Below are 20,977 nucleotides of genomic sequence, written 5' to 3'. Positions count from 1 at the left end.
TAAAGTTTGCACACAGGATCAGTCAAACACACAAAAAGGCCCTCATTTACTCTGATGACTAACAACACTCACAGATACTCTAGTCTCCAGTGTTCTTGCCTAAAACTTTCTTCAGATGACACTGAAGTCTATATTTCTGTGTTTTCCTAGTAAACCTGTAAGGGTTAAATGACTAAATTAAATAAATCAATGTGGCGTCTTTACCCTTCATGATGGTGATGATGATGATGGTGGTGGTGGTGGTGCTGAGGGCCGATGAAGCGCCGACAGTTAAAGAGCTCACTGCCCATGGCCTCTCCCAGGAAGTCCCCGGGCCGCGGCAGACACGTGGGCTCCTGAGGCCCCTGGACAATCTGTGAAGGATTGATATCAGATGGCTGCTGCTGAGGCTCCGCCCCCTCAGGCCGACCAGACGAGGTCACAGAACAGGCGTCTAAAATCCTCATCCGGCCCTCTAAAGAGGACGATGCCATGACAGCAGAAGTCTCTGGGTTGAAGGGAAGGACCTTAGTCTTGGTCCCACCCCCTGAACCACTAGGCCCCGGGCCCTGGTTCGACCCGTCACCAAGCGCCTCCCCCGCCTTCCTCTTCCTGGACTCGGTCTGCTCCCTGTGCTCCTTCGTCTGTCCTCCCTCTGTAGCCGACCGGCTGCCCTCGTCTTCATCTTCTTCATCGTCATCATCATCCTCCTCCTCGTCCTCCTCTTCATCGTCCTCCTCCTCCTCCTTTAAGGCTTCGCTGTCCGCCATGTCGTCAGAGTGCAGCTCGCTGCCGGGGCTGCCTGCTGATTGGCTGGCTCTGCTGGAGGCCGCCTCGTTGCTGGAAGCCTCGCTGCGACCGCTGCTGCTGCCCGGCCCGCTGCTGCCCTCCTCCACGCTGTTCGCCGTCTCGTCAGAACTGCCCTGCATCGACTCCTGACCAAACAGAGGCCACATGACAAAGGTTAAACCACTTCATGGTAAAGGACACACGAAGTCAGTGTAGTTTACAGCCAGCTGGTTTTTATTCTAAGATGAGAAATGTGACACAAGCTGTTTCAGAATCACTGTTTTTAACAGGAGAGCATGAAAACCTGCTCTGGTTCTTTCAGGAAGGCTGATCTCAAAGAGAGGATCAACAAAAACAAAACAAAACAAAACAAAAAAAAGGTTTTTTTTTTCTATTTCTCTTTTTTTACCCCAAAAACAACAGATAAATGAAAAAAGTTTTTCTTTCATCTCCTCATTTTTATGTTTAGATAAAAAAAGGAAGATCAAAGAAGGGAACACTGGGGATGTATCATTATTTTTTTATTACCCCCTCTTGTGTAGTAGGCATTATGGAAAAAGCATGTTACATCCCCAGTGTTCTGTTCTTTGATGTCAATTTTTTTAACTAAACAAAATAAATAAATAAATTAAAAAAAAAAAAAAAAAAAAAAAAGGAAAACAAACCAATTTGCATTCGTTATTTTCTTTTTGGAAAACAAAATAAAACAGAGAAATGGAAAATAAAAAGAAAGACAATAAAAAAAAGTGTTTTAATTTTTTGACTCTTGATTCTAGATTAAATTGTCTTAAAAAAACTGGGCTCTATTTTTTGTTTTGCTTTTCACAGAGATTTAATAATTCCACATTTAACTAAATACAAGATTTATTTGCGATCTCTGCCAACAGTACTACATTGCCCACAATCCCACAGTAACACATCGACATCCCTGATTGGCTGCTATCACCTTCATAGGCAAATATTCCACATTTAATCTGGCACTGCCACTAAAATTGAATTTAACGGCTTATTTTCACAAAAGCGGTTTGAAGAAGGCAACAAAGGTTTGTTGTTTTATTTTTTTTTAATCTTTTTTTTTAATTCCTTGGATTTATTTTCTGGTGTTTTTATTCTTATTTTCTTTATTTCTGTGTTTTAGTATTCCAGCAACATTATCAGTCTAACGGAGCCTCTGTAACGGCGTACCTCTGTGTCTGACAGCCTCTGCTGGCTCCTCTTGCTCCCCGTCATCATCTGGTCGTCCATCTCCATGTCGCTGCCTCCGCTGTGCTGAGTGTCACTGTTGTCGCTGCTGTCTGGACTGGCAGCCGGTGAGCCTGAGGGCAGAAGAGAGGACGGGGTGAGGAGCGGGAACCAGAATGACGACTACATGTGACAAAGAGGTCCAACATTCACAACGATGGCGTCTATCTACAGCAGATTTATGCTGTTTGATTTTAGAAATGTTGGGGTCTGAGTGATAAATGAGTCAGGCGGATAGTAAACGGCTTTAGCCGGCAGATTTCCTACAGAGGCAGACATTAAAGAAAAAGTGGCTGTTGAAACCTTCAGCCTGGTTTACTCTCCATCAGATCAACCTATAGAAGAAGAATAAGAAGCATCTACTTCCTCCAACATTGTCTGAGCTTAAAGAAACTCATGCCATGGTTATAGAACGCCGTCCTCGGATCTGGACTGGTGAATCTTAATTTCCTGGTTCACACTGACCTTTCTTGTTGCCCATGGGGATGTTGGTGTTGAGCAGCGAGGCGAAGGAGCTCTGTTTGGAGAGCTGGGCCTTAGCCGCCAGGGCGTTGTTCCACAGCGCCTTGATCAGCATGGAGGCCAGGTACAGCGTCTGAGGGTGGAGTCAGAGCGGCGTAGTTACACGTTTAAATTAAACACAAATTAGGACTACTAGAGTCTTAAAGCAACCACAAGGTAAGGTGTTTTATGTGCGTACCTGCTCGGTGTGGGCGCTTGGGTGCAGGCCTGACACCAGGTTGAGGACGTGTCGGAGAGGCACTGGGTCCAGGTTTTTGATGAGTGAGGGGAAAAGGTCGTGGATGTAACGGCTGCAGTGTTTTAGCTTAAATAAACAGAAGAGGGGGAATCTTTTAATAAAAGGGGACAGAAAGCACTCAGGGTGTGGCTGAATATTTAAAATTTAATGGCATCTAATGTAAGAACTCAACCTATTAATACGTTTATCATTAGAGGTAGTTTTTTTAATCATTACAGACATGTCAGTGCAAAATCCCTGCATACTATATCTTTAAATCTGGAAATCTAGAATAAATCTGAGTAGGTAAAGCGAGCCAGCGCTGCCTCTTTATCACTGCTGCTCCATCTCGCTGCAGGTATCCATTAACAGGCAGGTTAATGGAGCAGAACAAAGCTGTGCACAGTCAGCTGTTAATGTTGTGGTTTCTCACCTGAGCTGCAGCCCAGATACAGTCCACATGCTGCGTGCTGAGTCGGCCCTCTGCAGCCAAGAAGTTCAGGATCACTTGGCACTGTTTAATGATCTGTAAAACACACAGACAAGAAACAGAACGACCCACAATCAGAAAACTGGCTGTCTGCTCTGCTCCTGTAGTAAAGCCCCAGAATGACGTTAAATATTTGAATTATGCAAAACGGAATTTGATTTAGTCAAAAGAAACTGTGTCACCTTTAAATTAGGGCTGTACACATTAACACGGTTACACTTGAAACCTCAACGCGTTAAAAAAATAATAACGCAAATTAATCATATGACTAAGTTTGACCACAGCTTGCTCCCGTAGTCCTCCAGCGTGGATGTTTCCGTGCCTGGGGGTGAAGAGGTGAGAGGGTCAGACACAGCCAGCAGTGATGAGTGAGGAGACAGACCCAGGTCGGTTTAACAGCAGTTTTCTTTTTAAAAAGTTGGAGAATGTTGGTTAAGATAAAACCAAAACTGTGGGTACGTGCTGCAGTGATGAACTGTCTTTACGCCGAAGCACAACGAGTCTTAATTTCCACCTTCAGGTAAAGCACATCTTTGCTAATGTTAGCAAAGATGCTAACAACAACACGGGATCAAGCCATGGTCATACCACTCTGTTCAGCTGCTTCAGGACAGTTTTCTTCTTCAGCTGCTCAGATAAATGCTGAAAAGCGCTCCAAAACTTTGAGACAGACCTGTTTGTTAACAATATTAACCCAGTGTAGAAATCCACGGTGGAATTGGAAGAATGGAAGTTAATTAGCGAACTTTACGAGCTGAAGACGGAAAATATGATGCGTTCAGGTAACCTCAGTAAATTAGCCGACTGTTTTCTATATGTCATGATGTGTTCAAATGTCACATAAAAATGGGAAAATGTAGTTTATAAAAATGGGAAAATGTAGTTTTTGATGAGAAACTTCAATAAATAGAGCTGTGAATATGTGTTTATATTTACAATAACAACCTTTAAAAATCTAAAAACATGAAAATATACTTAAACAAAAATGCTGCAATTAATCATGATTAATCACAGCGTAGCAATGTTATTAACTTGATTAATTTTTTTAAATGGAGTAACAGCTCTATTTTGAATACATTCAGTCAGTTCATACAGGTACCAAAGGTCTCACCTCAATGTGCAAATTTGGTCCAAAGATGTGCTCCACCACGTTGTTGTGGATTAGCCAGTCTGCTAGTTCTTTTGCTATTGACCTGAAAGGAATAAAGAGAGGGCTCATGGGGACTTATAAAAACAAACTCTGACTTTATTAAGTCATCTTGACGTGAAGCAGCACTCCTGTGTATTCATATTTCAGACTTGATGTTACATCACAGCGGTTTAGACGGGCTAAGAAGTTTTAAAGACATTCAACCCACTAACTGGCTAAAATACACATGTAAAAGGGTTTTAGCCTCCTCAGGCTCCAAAGCAGATGGATAAAATAGTTTATAAAGCTGTGACGACTTCTATCACTAAATTTTAAATCAGCCTGCTGGAATGTTCTTATCTCTTTACTTACGTTTCTGTGTCTGACACCAGAGACTCATTGTTGCAGACGTCGTTGAACGTGTGCAGCTGATTCTGAAACACAGAAATTCAAGGATGAGTGAACAGTGCCCTAAACCAGGGGTTCCCAAATGCAGGGGCAGGACCCAAAACAGGGTCTCCCATGGTGGGTTTCCATGACAAAGTGTTTTATTCTACATTTATTTATCTGGAATTATCACTCTGTGTGTTACTGTGACATCTACTTCCTGTATTTTTGGCGTTCTATCTCACCGTGATCTGGCTGAGTCCCACAAGCCTGTGGTGATCATCGGTGACATGAAGTATTTGATTTAACAGGTAATAAACTCTATGTGTTAATATGAAATCTACTTCCTGTATTTTTGGCGTTCCATCTCACCGTGATCTGGCCAAGTCCCGCCAGCCTCATGGTGAGTGTTGGTGACATGACGTATTTGATTTTACACGTAATAAACTCTATGTGCTAGTGTGACATCTAGTTCCTGTATTTTTGGCGTTCCATCTCACCGTGATCTGGCTGAGTCCTGCCAGCCTCATGGTGAGCGTCGGTGACATGAAGTATTTGAAGGCGAGGTCCAGGCTCTCTTTGTCGAAGCACAGTGCACTGTCCAGCGGTTCCTTCACCGTGCTCCACATCAGGTCGGCCATGTTCCGTGCCGCGCTCTGCCGCAGCTCCTGATCCGACAGTTTACACAGATACCTGCAAGACAGCATCCAGGGTTTAAGGAGCTCACTAACCACAAGGCAACTCATGTGCAGCTTCTTAAGATCATGAAAACTGTGGTAGTAAAATAAATACACAGGGAGCATCTGAATTTTATCAGTTATACATAAAAAAAAAAAAAATTACATCACACGGTCGATGTGTTTTCTGTCATTTTCATTTTTTAATAATTTCTGACCATCTGATCAAAGTTAAGATCATGATTTTGTTATAATTTCTTTTTAAATAGAAAATATCTTTTTAAACCAACACCCACGTAAAACAGAAAATATTTGCAGGAATTTGATGTGATTTACACTAAAAGCTGAAGTGTTAAGTGTGATTAATTGCCACCTTGAAATAATGTTTTATTTTGGTTTTATTTTTGCAAATATCTGCATACAAATTGATATATACAACTATATATAGCTATTAAGCTAAGTAAGTCAAGTCAAGTTTAAATACAGTCAAGTTCATGTACAGTCAAGTTTAGTTTAGGTAAAGCTAGGTTTAAGTAAAGTCAGTTCAAAATTAAGTAAAGCCAAGTTTAAGTAAAGTCAGGTTGAGTTTAAGTAAAGTCAAGTTAAGTTTATGTAAAGTTAAGTTAAGTTTAAGTTAAGTCAAGTTTAAGTAAGGTCAAGTTAAGTTTAGATAAAGTTAAGTTTATTTCAAATAAAGTCAGATTAAGTTTAGGCAAAGTTAAGTGTAAGTAAAGTCAAGTTAAGTTTAAGTAAAGTTAAGTTGAAGGAAGTTCAGGTTAAGTTTAAGTAAAGTCAAGTTAAGCTTAAGTAAAGTTAAGTTGAAGGAAGTTCAGGTTAAGTTTAAGTAAAGTCAAGTTAAGTTTAAGTAAAGTTTAAGTAAAGTCAAGTTAAGTTTAAGTAAAGTTAAGTTTAAGTTAAATCAAGTTAAGTTTAAGTAAAGTTAAGTTTAAGTTAAATCAAGTTAAGTTTAGTTAGTTTAAGTCAAGTTGAGTAAAGTCAGGTTAAGTCAACTTAAAATAAGTTTGGTCAAGTCAAGATAAGTCAAGATAGTTAATGGTGATTGTATGATATCCAAAAACAGACAAGACAGAAATCAAAAATATAAATTCATCAGATTAAAAACATTTTTGAAGAGTAAAAACTGCACAAACTGAAGTTAAAGGCATAATAATTACTGAACTAAAGGCCGTGTTACAGCAGGTTTAATGTGCAACAGTGCAAAGGTCAGTTTCTTTGAAAATATTTAGTGTTATTCTGATGTTGATTATTTTTCTTAGATTTCCTCTTTGTGAGTAAACATGTTTAAGCATGTCAAAGAGAATTTCTGCATCTGATTTAAGCTTTTTCCCCTTAAAAACGTCAAAGTGAGGGAATACAGAGTATCAATAACAGAGAGAGAGTCCACAGCGATCATTCAGATTAATGAAGTCTTGATCTTTTCTGATCTTTACAACGTCTCCATTTTTAAAGCTACAGTATTTCTGTGTTTTCATGACCTCTTAACTGAGCATATCTCTGCTCTGAATCAACACTATTCTACCTAGGCTCTCAGCTTAAAGTCAAAACTGAAGGCCTGAGTATTTTTAGAGTGAATCTCCGTTTGCCTCTGGTGTGTGCTGCCCTTTAGAGTCCTGTCGAGCTGATAAAGCTGGATCACAAAGACCGGTCTACTCTACAAAGCAGTGAAGATAACAATCAGACTAACCAGAAACATGAAAAAGGCTAAGAGAGGCTCCTGGACAACAAAACAGCATTAAAAACTAGACTGTGATTAAATAAACGGATGTCAGAGCAGCAAGGTCCTAATAAAGTCAGAGTCCCTTGTTTTTAAAGCTGAATACAACCATTTTTTTCTTTATCATTTTCTCGTCTCTTTGAGTAGGAGTTGATGGCAACTTTACTGTTTTTGTGGCTCATTATGGCTCGATTGGCTCAGATATACAGAACCTATAAAAAGTATTGACTCCTTTTGATGTTTTACCCTTGTATTGATTTTATAAATCAATCACAGTCAATACAATTTATCTTTTTAAAAAGATGAAAAACAGAAAACCCCTCTTTAATGTCAAAGTGAAAACAGATTTCTACAAAGTAATGTCATTAAATAAAAATCTGTAATTTAAAATCAATGACTGCGTAAATATTTCCCTTTCTAGTCAGTATTTAGTAGAGTCTGAGTAGCGTTCACGTGTTTGTCTGCAGTGTTATGGAATTAAAAACATTAAATTACCTAATATCTGATGCCAAATAGCACATCACACAAAGCAGCAATGAACACACCCCCTGATTGTCCTTACACAGTCGTTTTATCAACTATAGCTAGTAAATGTTTGTGTCTCTGCTCTCTGAGACTCGCCGTCTCTGTATCGCCGTCTTCCAGGGTCATGTGAGGAGAGGTTCACCGGAGGCCTGGCAACTGTTGCCATGGTGACAGAAGCTCTTCCTAGTAACACACATGTGTCAGTGTGGTATTTGAAGGAGAGAGCGCGAATGAGCGAGCGAGAGACGATGAGGAAACGGAGACAGACGGGAGGGAAGAGAGACTGAATCGATCACGTCTGACTCTGCTACGACAGCAGCAGAAAAACACACACAGCCTCTGCACTGAAGATTTAGACATCTTTAACATGACAGGAGTGCAGAACTAAAGATCTGAACAACTGACAGATTAAAATACAACTGTTATATCCAGATAATTAAGTTTATCCAGTCTGGATCATGAAGTCTGCCTCTCTCCTCTGATGCAGCTTCATTTCTCCAAGTCGTTTCTGTTTGTCAGAGAAGATGCTGAGATGAAAAAGACATGAGAAGCTCCTTTATAAACAAACCAGAGACTCAGACAGCAGCAAAAGCTCTGGGTTAGACCATGAACATCTTCTCATCACTCTGTCTGTCAAAGCTGAACACTCAATGATTTTCAAATCTTAGGGAGTCCACAAACATGAGGAAAGTTTCAAAAGATTTTTCATCTTACAATCCTCTAATAGTGCTTTCAGACAGACACAGCTCTGGTTCTGGTTCTGACTCTGTTCTAGTCTCAGAACCCTGGTGCTGTCTGGCGAATAGGGGTGGGAATCACAGGGTCCCTCAAGATACGATACGATGCGCGATACATGGTCTACGATACCGATATTATCACGATACAGCGATACTGCGATAATCGATATATTGCAAGAAAACTGTATAAGGATACATCACAAAATAGGTCTAACTAGAGAATACAAAATAGTTACAAAATGGTCAAGTGCAGGATTTCTTAGTTTATTTACAACAATTCAGTATCAATTTCACAGAATTTGACACAGACTGAGCTAAACTCTGAATATGAAGTGCATAAAGTCTATACATGTACGTAATATATATATAACACATTATGTAATTTTTAGTTAATATGGAATTTAACAATGTAGAATGAAGCTATTTAAAAATATGTAGTCCTGCATCATCTCGCATTTTACCTATCTTTGTTCAATCTGAAGATGAGGATTTTCCCCATTTGTTGCACTGAATTAAATGCTACCTTTTTTTCTTTTTTAAGAAAAGGGGAATAAATTGTTATACAGTAAATGTACTCCAATCTGTTATATTTCGTATTATATCAGTCTTTTAATGTCATCACATAACGTGTTTGTGGGGGGAGACTATGGGAGACGAGCTGATCGTCACGTCCAGCTTTAAGACTGATGGACTGTGTTTTGCGGAGGGCATGACGTGACAGGCCAGTGTTTCTTTCTTGTGTTACCGAAGCCGTCATTCTGAACGACACTACACGGGACAGGTCCTTACAAATAAAACGACTGTGATTATGGTTGCATGAGTAGAGACCAGCGGTAGCTTCAACGGGCTTGTTTGTTGACGTTAGCCGTTAGCTGTAGCGCTAACGCGATGATGCCTAACTCGTAGATTTGTCGTGCTGTCTGAGTATTTTACTCCTGCGTAGCATATCTGGCAAACAACAGTCTAACTCCTGTCTAAGTTTGTGCCCTCTATAATGTTTTGGAAGCTAAAAGAAGTCCACACATTCATTATGAATGCAGCAGAAGTCGCTCTGCCGGGTAGGTACAAGCAACCGGCTCACGCAGACCGGAAGTCTCGCGTGATCTCGTCGTCTCAAGAGAGAACAGGCAAGAGTCAACTGCCAGCTGGCGATGCCTGCCGCCAACTAGCGGTCAGGGGGTGAAATTACACCACAAACTACCGCACCAACAAAGTGAATAATTAGCTAATTAATAAAATATCGATACTGCAGTTTAAAATATCGATACAGTATCACGCCAGGAAGTATCGCGATATTTCAGTGTATCGATTTTTTGTCCCACCCCTACTTGTGAAGCAGCCTGCTTTCACGCCAGTTTAAGTGGGACAGTGGGAGGATGTTACTCCGCATCACTCGGGCGGTTTTCTTGAGTTTATTGATTATTTGGCCTGACGTCGGGGTGAACCCAGTCTTCGCCATCCCTTCCTAAAGCTCGCCATATAACCCGCTCTTCCTCGTTCTTCTCTACAGCTTCACCTGGAATTCCGTCGATGCCCAGATCAAACATTTTTTCTGCTCAGCAGACCACCTGTTCTCCATTTTCCACTCGTCTAGAATATGACACACCCACCGATGATGTCACAGTTCGTGAAGAAGAACCAACTATGTTTTGGTTCCAGCTGAGAACCAGCCTTTCAGGCTCTGACACTATTTTCTTTTGGTTTGAATTAAGGATGTTCCTCAGCGTCTCTTTGGCTAAACGCTCATTTACATTTGGTTTAACCTAATAGTCTAAAGCAGTGATACTCAACATGTGGCTCTTTTGTGATTATCTGTGGCTTTTTAAGTTCTTAGTTTTAAATATTATTCCCCTAGAAAACTTAAAAAATCAGGAAACTCTTTTGCCCATTTTCACCATTTTTTTCAACTTTTCATCCATTTAAGCTACCTTTTCCATTAAATACCACATTTTTCTTACTTTTTGGAAATTTTTGCCACTTCTTTTTCCCACTTTTTTCCTATTTCTTTGCCACTTTTTGCCATTAAGGCTACCTTTTACCATTAAATACCCCTTGTTTTCCTTTTTTTGCCCATTTTTGCCACTTTTATACCATTTTTGCCCTTTTTTTGCCCATTTCCCCATTTAAGCTACCTTTTGCATTTACCTAGCCTTTTTTCAAAATTTTTTGCCTATTTTTGCCACTTTTATTATTTTTTGCCCTTGTTCCCCATTTTTTGCCTAATTAAGCTACATTTTACCGATAAATACCACTTCATTCCTATTTTTGCCCATTTTGTCACTCTTTACTGCTTTTTGCCCATTTTTTGGCACTTTTCTCTCATTTTTTTGCCACATTTTTGTCCCTTCAGCACCATTTTTGCCACCTGTAACTCATTTTTTTTTGTAAATTCTCAACTATTTTTGGTACTTTCTGACCTTCCACTTTTTCTCCTCATTTTTGCCCCTTTCCACCCATTTTTGCTGCTTATTGGCTATTTTAGAGTGTGATGTTGACTTTCTATAATGCTGTCAGGGAAGTCTGATCAGACACGGGATGGCAGCCTGGTTTGGCTCTCTATCTGTTCAATGTAAACATAAGACTGAAAAAATGTTTAAGCGTGCCATGAAAGTGACTGGTACGAAAAATTACCCGTCCCTTCTAACTATCTATGAAGGAGTTGTCATCAATCAGGCACAAAAAAATTTGAAGGACTCTTCTCATGTACTTTATTTGGAATATGAATTATTGCCCTCTGGCAGACGTTTCAGAGTGAGCAGATATAAAAGTAATTGCTACAAGCTCTCCTTCCTCCCTACTTCCATCTCTCTGCTCAACAAACAATCTGCATTAACATAATGCTCCAGCTTGAGTGTTGTCTTATTACTGCATTAAATTTATTGTGACATTGCTTTTTACTGCCATATTGGTATTTTACTGTATTACTGGTATTTTGTTGCCACTGGTATGCCGCGTTGGAACTGTTCTTTTATTGTGACAGTAAGTATTTTACTGTATTATTGGTATACTGTTGTGTCATTGGTATGTCACAGTGACAGCTTTTTTAAATGTACCCTCTTCGGGCAATTTTGTCAACTTGCACCAGGGAAATGTGCAATATATTTTACAAACTATTTTACAGCAGGGAAGCCAGTGCAATATTACAGGGCAGGTGCAATACTATACCTGCAAGTCTCTCTTATTATTCTGGGTCAATGTGGACCATTTATTTATCTGTCTGTCTATTGCCTGTTTGTTTTTATGATGAATGTATTGATTGTGAGCAGCGCTGCACTTATGTCCATGAAAAATTTCCCCCTGGGGACAATAAAGTTTATCCTTATCATTTTGAAACATTTAACTTATTTTTATTGCTACTTCAAGCAGTTTTTTGTCACTTTTCACCACTTAGATTGTGGCTCTTGCAAAGGTATTTTTCAACAGTTTGGCTCTTTGGTTCATCAGGGTTGAGTTACAGTGGTTTAGAGGAACTGTGGTTTTTTATATCTTGTCATTCTACTGGTTGTGGTCTGAGTTGTGTTTTCTTTAGATGGAAAATGTTGTGCTTGCTAGTTTGCCGTGATTTGTGGGCTTAAAACAGCATGTGACAGGACTCTGTCCATGGACTTTGACCCTTTTAAAGGTCTTTCCCAGAGGAGAGCTAGACTTAGATATGGGGGCTCTAGGGATGAAAGGGTTAAGTTTTTCAGATCTCAGGAAAATTATCTATTTACATGAAAATGTGAGCTTAACAAAAATACAGGTATATTAAAGTGCTACATGCTCTGCAAGAGTCAGAGAGCGAGGTGAAGAGAGAGCTCTTAGAATAAATACCACCACCAACCTGATGATTTAAATCATTAAAGTAGAGCATCCAAGCAACCTTTGTAATTTCTGTCTTTTGAAATCTGAAGAAAGGTCTGTACAATTCTTTAAAGTGGCTTCAACAGCTAAATAGCTGCACCCTTAACTAAAGATGGATCTCTGCAGGGATCGTCCCATCAGAGCCTTACATGAACAATCCATTCAGTCATTTAACAGGGAGGAAACTCACCGGATTACATAGGTGCGAAACGGTATGATGTGCTGCATGACTGCAGGGATGTGCAACCATATTCGGATCTGTGGACGGGAACAAAAAAAATCTTCATTAACATCAAAATCAGACGACACAAAGGAAGAGAGAAGTCATCTGATCTGTTCTTAAATATCTACTCATCAGGGGAATTCAGCACAAACTTAAATAAATGATAACAAAAGGGAAAACAGACTGATTTAAAGAGCTCTTCTCATAATAAATCACATTTCCTACAGTCTGATGAAATATCCTTTAAAGTGTCCTGTAACAGACTGACTAATTTACTGATTTAGGAAGACTTTTTCTCAAACTGCAGCTCTTTGAATGTGAAGCAGCGACTCACGTTGGAGACGATGGTGATGAAGGCGTGGGCGATGGGGAAGGGGAGACTCTCAGGCGTGCCGGACTCGAAGCACTCCTTCATCAGAGAGAGGCCGTGCTTTCCGCAGAACAGACAGACGTACCGCAGCAGGTGTAGAGGCACCTCCACGTCCTGGGACAGGAGAGGACGTTAAAGATTGATTTATTGTCATTCAGAGCATGATGCACATGAGGAGGGACAACACACCGTTACTGAGGATTGTCGGCATCAGCATAACTAGGATAAAAACAAGTTAATAACTTAAAAATCAGGGCTGTCAAAAGTGTTAATACTGATTAATCCATCATCATGATTAATCTGATTAAAAATTTTAATGCAATTAACTCATCCACAGCGCAGAATGACTCAAAATCCCTGAAATGTCTCTGGCAATGCATTTCGGGCAGTTTGGTTAGTAGGGTTAATGGCCGTTGATCCAGTAGTAACCAACCAACTCGATATGGAAGACGCTAAACAGCACGTTGGCCCTCTCAATAGGAAAGTTGAGCCCCATTACCAGCTGCTGACTGGGTGCCAAACATGTCTGGCCCGGCTACATTTCTTAACATAAAAATTTGGCCCAGTTGAATTTGTTACTGAAAAGCCCTGGCATATATATTCCTTTCTTTCTTTAGTCTGCTTGCTTATGCAAAATAAAACGTGAATACAGATTAAAAATGAATGATATTTAATCATGATTAATTTAAATTAATCAACAGCAACCCTTTGATTAATCTGATTAAAAATTGTAATCGTTTGACAGTAGGGCTGGACAATTAATTGAATTTTGATCGTGATTTCAATTTTGGCTTCGCATGATCATAAAAACATAATAATCGAAGAAAAACAATTAATGAGTGCTTCAAAGAGTATTTTTGGTTGTGTTTTGGGCTGTGTTATTAGTGTTTTTTGCATGTTGCAAATTTTGCAAGTTTTACAGGAGTGCATGTAGGTTGGATATTTATTTTTATTTATTGTTTTTTATTGCTATTATTTAATATATTGTTATTATTTAACTTGTTACTAGTTTTTTTTTTGATTGTTCTTTTAAATTGGGGTTCAATAAATACTAAAATTTTGAAATCAATGAATAATCGTGTTTATTAATCATGATTTCAATATCAATCAAAATAAATCGTGATTATTATTTTTGCTATAACCGTCCAGCCCTATTTGACAGCACTATTAAAAATTTAATAAAAAGATATGTCAGTTAGCAAGAAGTCCATCATCAGGACATCTTTGTATTTTTATCCCACTGTTTGCATTTACAGTTTAGAGGAAGAACTGGAGAAGTCACGTTTCTATACATTTATTGACCTTTAGGGTCAGATGTCATCAGGTCTGTCCTGCTCTGGTCTAGACACCAAAACTGGTGAATTCAGTTTTATTTAACCTGCACATAAGATGGTTCACTAGAGAGTTAACATTATGCCATTTAAAGTGTGCCTAGTGCAAAAAGTCCTGTGTATATCACTGTTTTTATTTCATATATCAGCCGACATATCGGTTATCGGCCAATATATTGGATATCGGCCAATATATCAAGTATCGTCTTTTTTTTTTAGCCCCCAATATTGGTATCAAAATGTGCCCCTAAAATCCCATATCGGTGGGGCTCTAAAGATTATGATTTTAGTTTCCAATGTTCCTTAAAACAAGATAAACAAGAGTGAACAATTACTGTGCCACATGGCTTGGCATGCTTGTTCTGTTATGTGTGGTATAAACACGCCATCCTTTTCAAACCAAAAATGCTCTGTTTGAGCTCGGATTTACCTTAATTTTCTGTCATGAAACAGACAACAAAAAGTCAGTTAGGAAGAAAATCAGTTAGTCTTAGCTTTAATACATTTTACTTTAAAATTCTGGAGGAAAATGTAAGTATAAATATTGACCCAGTGTTTCTGTCTTATTCCAGAGATGTCTCCAGTTAAAAAGTGAAGACTGTTTAGTTTCTTCTTTCCATCTCTGCTGTTTTTCCAGTTTTTAAACAGCTGGTGATTAAATGTCTCCCTAAAGCCCGTCCTGACGCCCTGAAAACAATGAAAACTTTATGACAGCGGGAACGTACACAGCCATGGAGCAAGCAGATTATCACGGGACGCTTTAAAGCTCTCACAGGGACAATGACTCCATCTGCAGGAAACCAAACCAAAGCCAATGAAAATCAAACTCCCACTGCACTTTTTACCACCTTCTCCCATAAACCAGGACTAATCTAGGAGTTATAATACACATGAGCTCTTTAGAGAGTTTAGCAGCTCTGCATTCTTCATAAAACTGTTCTTTTCAACCGAATACAGACCGACAGAACCCTGTCACAGAGTGAGACTTTATAATGTGGGCAGGGAATTAAAAAAACATCCACGGAGGACAGGAAATAGGGACAATAGATCGCCAAACACGGACACAGGAAGGTATGAAACATGGTTGTTCTGTTTAAAACTGTCCGAGTCTGCAAGTCATGAAACACACAAACAATATTCTTCTAAAGGGAAACGCCGTCTTACACGGCCTTTGTCAATAAAAAAGGACCTAATCATGCTCACGCTATAAGACCCTTCCTAAAACAAGTCTGTGCTATGATTAACTGCTCATATCTGTGCAGAAAGATGATTTTATGAATCTGAACAGTTAAACTATGTCTGAGAACACCCAGTTCCCTGATATGGCTATTTCATAATAAAAGCATTCCAACAGCAGCAGCTGAGGGTAACTGGTCTGAAATGACACGTTTGTCACTGAATTAGCTTATGCAAAGCTACAGTTAGCAGAGTGTATAGAGAGTATGTTACTTTATTAATAAACACTTCTTGGACCACGATCAGAGTCACAGCTCGACTTTTTAAGGGCTTGTGTCCAAAGTAAGTACTGGCAGAGTTCATTTTGCATACAAAACCAATCAAGTCCAGCGTTCTCAGTCCCTACACCATGGGTCATCAAGTACATTTGCACAAGGGCCAGATTTAGTCTTGACAGAGTCTTAAGGGGCCAGACTTTCAAATAAAGAAAAATTAAATCAATCTTTTTGTCCGATTACATATTATTTTTTTAGTATATGTATTTTCTTTTAATATGCAGGACATTTTTAGGAATTACCAGTTAGATCTATCCCTAAGATCTAAAACACGATAGACCACAAGGAGACAGTCATGCCCATGGAGTTTGCTGGGCTCCTGAAAAATCCTCAGAGAATGGACCCTCCCCAATCGTGATTTAGCACCAATATGAACTCATGTTTGACACTTTTTAATACTTCACTGCTTCATTTTGCCATTTCTGAAACATTTTGTGACGCTCCAAACCCCTTTTGCCAATTTTTGCTATTTTATCATTCTTCAACCCACTTTCCTGCCTTTTCACGACTTTGTCACTGGCTACTTTTGCACCATTTTGCCACTTTAAACTCATTTTGGGTACTTTTTAGCCCCTTTCACCTAATTTTTTTGCCATTCTTTAACCCCTTCAACCACTTTTCTTGGCTGTCTTATCCCCCTTGTATCACTCCTTTATCCATTTTTTGCCACTTTTCATTACTTTTTTCACCATTTTTGATATACTTTCTGCCCCTTGTAGCGGATGCAGTTCGGGTGCCAGCCAGAGGGAACTCTGACAAAATAATTGTTTCTGTCACCCCAATGCTCCACTACAAAGGGTTTGTGATACACACACAAACCCCACTGTTACCCAAACCCAGCACAACAAAAAAACAGCAAGTATTCGGCACGGTTAAAATACAGCACGGTACGGATGGCCCAGTGTGAGTGCGCCCTTAGTCTCAGGCACGCTTTAATGAAACTCTGACAAGATAAACGATGATAAACAGTGACAAGTAATGATGAGCCGCTCATGAACGATCCAGCTCCACTTAATGGCTCTTTAATGTGAACCACTGTAGCTAGCTCCTGTTTGAGTGCCAGTTTCCTTTCTTCTATTCTTTGTCCTTATTTAATCCACATTTAAAAGACAAACTGGAACCAAAGGAGACGGATTTCCCATCTCAAGAGAGAGACTAGACAGACATCAGCTGAGGAAATACGAGTAAGATCAGAGTTTAATGTGCTAAACCGGGACAGAACTGGACTGGACCGGACCAAACCAGACTGCTTTGTGGAAACTGGCCATACAGGAGTGTTGGTGATGCACCCTGGCTTTAGACATAGGATTTTTTTAAACTCACATTGTAGATAATATGACAATAACACAGAAACCTTTTTTCCTGAATATTTCCCTACTTTTAGGACAAAAAAGCAGCTTAAGAATGAATAATGTTTTTATTTTCACAGCTTGAACTCTTTGCATAGTCATAAACAGCTCAAACATGGCCTTTGGTTGAATTTCTCTGTGCAGAAATCACTACTTGGCCCCCAAGGGGAGTTCTCTGCTGCTGTGTGGCGTCATCTGCAAAGAACCTATAGTGTGTGCACACACCTCTGCCAGAATATAAGTACTGAATCAATCCACAGGGTGACAGTAGGGAGTCTGTCTGTGCAGCTTCCCAAAAAAAACCAGAATCAGGCCAGAGTAAAGCAGAGAAACCACCAGAACAACAGTCAGAGAACAGGAACTACACTCAGGTTTATAGCCTTTAGCACACATCTAGAGAGGCTTTCTTAAAATGAAAGAGGAAGTCTGTGTTGTGGAGAGGAGTCAGGTGATTAACAGACGGCAGTTTCTCTCAATTAATGAGACAAAATAATGTAAAAGTAGAGCACTTACGTTCATGTCGCAGAAGGAGCCCAGGATGTTGCTTTCATGAGCAGATATGTCCTGGAAAGAGAAACACAAATGTTAGAGAGGGAACGTGACAACAGGAAGGGGCAGAATCCATCTTTATTCCATTAAACCTGCCCAAAATTTCCAGCAGAACACGTTATTACTGCCATTTTGTTTAAAAAAAAATCACATTTAATAAGAGGCAGTTCAAACCAGGTACTTTTAAACCCATACCCTTTGTGCTGGTGTGTCCTCACCTCTATGGTGGGGCGTGTGTGTGTCCCTGAGTTTCCATTAGCCGGCATTTGCCAGTCATTGCGAGTCTTACGCCGCGCAGAGTTGTGGTGGACTTCGATAAACTACCTATGACCAATCCTCAGATAAAGTTGGATTGTAGTTATAACAGAATCACGTCATGAAGAACGGCATGGATCGCTTGGAGCTGATAGCGAAGGCTCCGTCTCTCTTCAACGTAGCTGGTTGTTAATGCTCGGGATGTCCTGGCTAATCAGCAGAAGTAGTCTTGGATAAACCGTTAATGAGAGGAGGACTGGACTGGACTAACTGCTGTGGAGCTTTTGTCTTTTTGTGACTAGTCCAAATAAACCATGATGGGTTGGATTTACAGCTTTAGCAGAGGGCGCAATGATATCATCATGACAACTGATATTACAACTGACGGTAAGACTCATTTTTCATTTAAAATGTAGAGTTCTAAAGCGGTGTCTAGTTAACAGAGCAATTTTGTTATGTGTTATGTGTTTGGATGCTTCGTTGTTGTCAGTGGAGGATGGTATTTGGCTGTTGTAAGCTGCTAAGTTATGGTAGCGGCCAATGTGCTAAGAGGCTAATGGTGCTAATGTGAAGCTAACTGTTGTTGTTTATGAGTTTAACGTGGACGTATATTACTCAGGTGTACTGTTGGCTTGGTTTCTACTGTCTCGGTTTTGGGTCAGGTCTGGAAATAAAAATGTGTCCTCTCTCCCATTTAGCGCAGACTTGTGTGTATCGATGTATCACAGATTATCAGATTTATGCTTTTGCTGCTGTTAATGCAGTAGAATAATATCAAAGCAAATGTCTGGTAGTCGTTCTAAATGGCCTGAATTCTTAAAGACTGTCGGCCATTTTGACCGGGGACAAAAAGTCTAGCGGAAACACTGGTGTGTCCTCACCTCTATAGTTGGGTGTGTGTTGTGTGTCCTCACCTCTATGGTGGGGTGTGTGTTGTGTGTCCTCACCTCTATAGTGAGGGATGTGTGTGTGTGTCCTCTATAGTGAGGGATGTGTGTGTGTGTCCTCTATAGTGAGGGATGTGTGTGTGTGTCCTCTATAGTGAGGGATGTGTGTGTGTGTCCTCTATAGTGAGGGATGTGTGTGTGTGTCCTCACCTCTATGGTGGGGTGTGTGTTGTGTGTCCTCACCTCTATAGTGGGGTGTGTTGTGTGTCCTCACCTCTATGGTGGGGTGTGTGTTGTGTGTCCTCACCTCTATGGTGGGGTGTGTGTTGTGTGTCCTCACCTCTATGGTGGGGTGTGTGTTGTGTGTCCTCACCTCTATGGTGGGGTGTGTTGTGTGTCCTCACTTCTATGGTGGGTTGTGTGTTGTGTGTCCTCTCCTCTATAGTGGGGTGTGTTGTGTCCTCACCTCTATAGTGGGGTGTGTTGTGTGTCCTCACTTCTATGGTGGGGTGTGTTGTGTGTCCTCACCTCTATAGTGGGGTGTGTTGTGTGTCCTCACCTCTATAGTGGGGTGTGTTGTGTGTCCTCACCTCTATGGTGGGGTGTGTGTTGTGTGTCCTCACCTCTATAGTGGGGTGTGTTGTGTGTCCTCACTTCTATGGTGGGTTGTGTGTTGTGTGTCCTCTCCTCTATAGTGGGGTGTGTTGTGTGTCCTCACTTCTATGGTGGGGTGTGTGTTGTGTGTCCTCTCCTCTATAGTGGGGTGTGTTGTGTGTCCTCACTTCTATGGTGGGGTGTGTGTTGTGTGTCCTCTCCTCTATAGTGGGGTGTGTTGTGTGTCCTCACCTCTATAGTTGGGTGTGTTGTGTGCCTCACCTCTATAGTTGGGTGTGTTGTGTGCCTCACCTCTATAGTTGGGTGTGTGCGGTGTGACCTCACCTCTATAGTGGGGTGTGTGTTGTGTTTGTAGGCCGTGTAGAGGGGAAACTGGATCTGGAAGATCTTGGCGGCACACAGCAGCAGTTTCTCTCTCTCCTCAGTGCTCCAGGAGCTGAACGGGTCCTGGCTGTCACTACTCCCGTTCGCTCCACCTGCAGCCTCACCGCTGCTCTCCCCAGGTCCAAGTGCTTCCATCTGGGCTTCACTGTGCTGGTCGACCCCCTGACCCTGAGCCTGAGCCTGACCCTGGTTCTGGTTCTTGTTTTGGTTCAGGTCAGGGGCGTCAGCATCCTCCTCGGCAGAGTCCCTCTCTACATTCACGGGTTCATCCTCCCCGGGTGAGGACGGCTGGGGTAGGGGCCCAGGTGCAGCCTCGCCCCCTCTCCAGTCGGACGCGCCCCCTTTGTGGGTGTGGTCCTGGAGCCTGCAGAGGCGGTCTCTGAGGCTGCTGATCTGTGCGATGACCAGGTTGATGAGGGCGTAGACCAGCTGGTTAAAGACCTCCAGGTGTTTGTACTCTTTGAAGCAGCAGAGACATTGTCTGAGAGAGAAGAGGGAAAGGGTTAGAGAGGAAAGAAATACGGCTGAAAACAAGATCCAATACCCAAAGGTCTGCAGAAAGAGGCTGAGATAAATGACAAAAACAGATCAATATGTGACATTAATATTAAGTGACTTTGTCTGGCCATCACATATAACAGAGTGTGTGTGTCTTATGATGCAGAACTTCTGGCTCAGTCTCATCTCTAACATTTATCCCTAATATTGATTTGAGTGCTATCTGAAACAGATTTTTTAACAGCCATCTTGCTGATGATTCATGAGGCACTCTGGGAGGTTTTCCTTAACAGTTTGTTTGGAGTGTGCTTCTAGAAAATCTCAGACTGAAAGGCTGAGTAAGGGCACAGATGGACTATTAGTTAGGTCACACCCCATGTACGAAGGTGTTCCAGGTTCAAGACTGACCTGTGGCTTCTTTCATGCATGTCATTCCCCACTCTCTTGTCCCTGTTTCAGACTCTGTTCAATGTCCGGATGCACCATAGTAAAATACAGGTATCAGCAGGTACAAAAATATATGCTGACATTTCAACCAAAAACTTGATACCAGCAATACGTATATCTGCCAGCATGGGATGTAATTTTCAGATTATATCAGCCGTAAATGTTGGACTACATTGGCTGTTAATATCCACCAATATTGGCTGCAATTATGAGCCTAAATATGATGAATTTTTGAGACATGTGGTCATGCAGTTAAGTAGTGACTGTATGTTATTTTAACGCAATT

The 20,977-nt window shown here is 40.8% G+C and overlaps 1 protein-coding gene across 2 annotated transcripts in view; it reads right to left on the bottom strand.

Annotated features, from left to right (window-relative positions):
* Window positions 1-20,977, bottom strand: part of usp34 (ubiquitin specific peptidase 34) — an 84,713-nt gene that overhangs the window by 45,851 nt on the left and 17,885 nt on the right. For both annotated transcript variants that reach the window (XM_041784452.1, XM_041784453.1), the window contains exons 3-14: window positions 19,687-20,227; window positions 17,570-17,620; window positions 12,830-12,979; window positions 12,463-12,530; window positions 5,256-5,448; window positions 4,741-4,802; window positions 4,351-4,432; window positions 3,183-3,275; window positions 2,711-2,836; window positions 2,476-2,605; window positions 1,954-2,084; window positions 205-914 (exon numbers count right to left, since the gene is read on the bottom strand). In XM_041784452.1, coding sequence (XP_041640386.1) covers window positions 205-914; window positions 1,954-2,084; window positions 2,476-2,605; window positions 2,711-2,836; window positions 3,183-3,275; window positions 4,351-4,432; window positions 4,741-4,802; window positions 5,256-5,448; window positions 12,463-12,530; window positions 12,830-12,979; window positions 17,570-17,620; window positions 19,687-20,227 — 2,337 coding nt within the window. The remainder of the gene's footprint in view (window positions 1-204; window positions 915-1,953; window positions 2,085-2,475; window positions 2,606-2,710; window positions 2,837-3,182; window positions 3,276-4,350; window positions 4,433-4,740; window positions 4,803-5,255; window positions 5,449-12,462; window positions 12,531-12,829; window positions 12,980-17,569; window positions 17,621-19,686; window positions 20,228-20,977) is intronic.

This window comes from Cheilinus undulatus, linkage group 4 (assembly GCF_018320785.1).
Source record: "Cheilinus undulatus linkage group 4, ASM1832078v1, whole genome shotgun sequence".
Lineage (NCBI taxonomy): Eukaryota > Metazoa > Chordata > Actinopteri > Labriformes > Labridae > Cheilinus > Cheilinus undulatus.
Note: the sequence above shows the minus strand (reverse complement) of the source record. Positions and strands in the feature narration are given on the sequence as shown.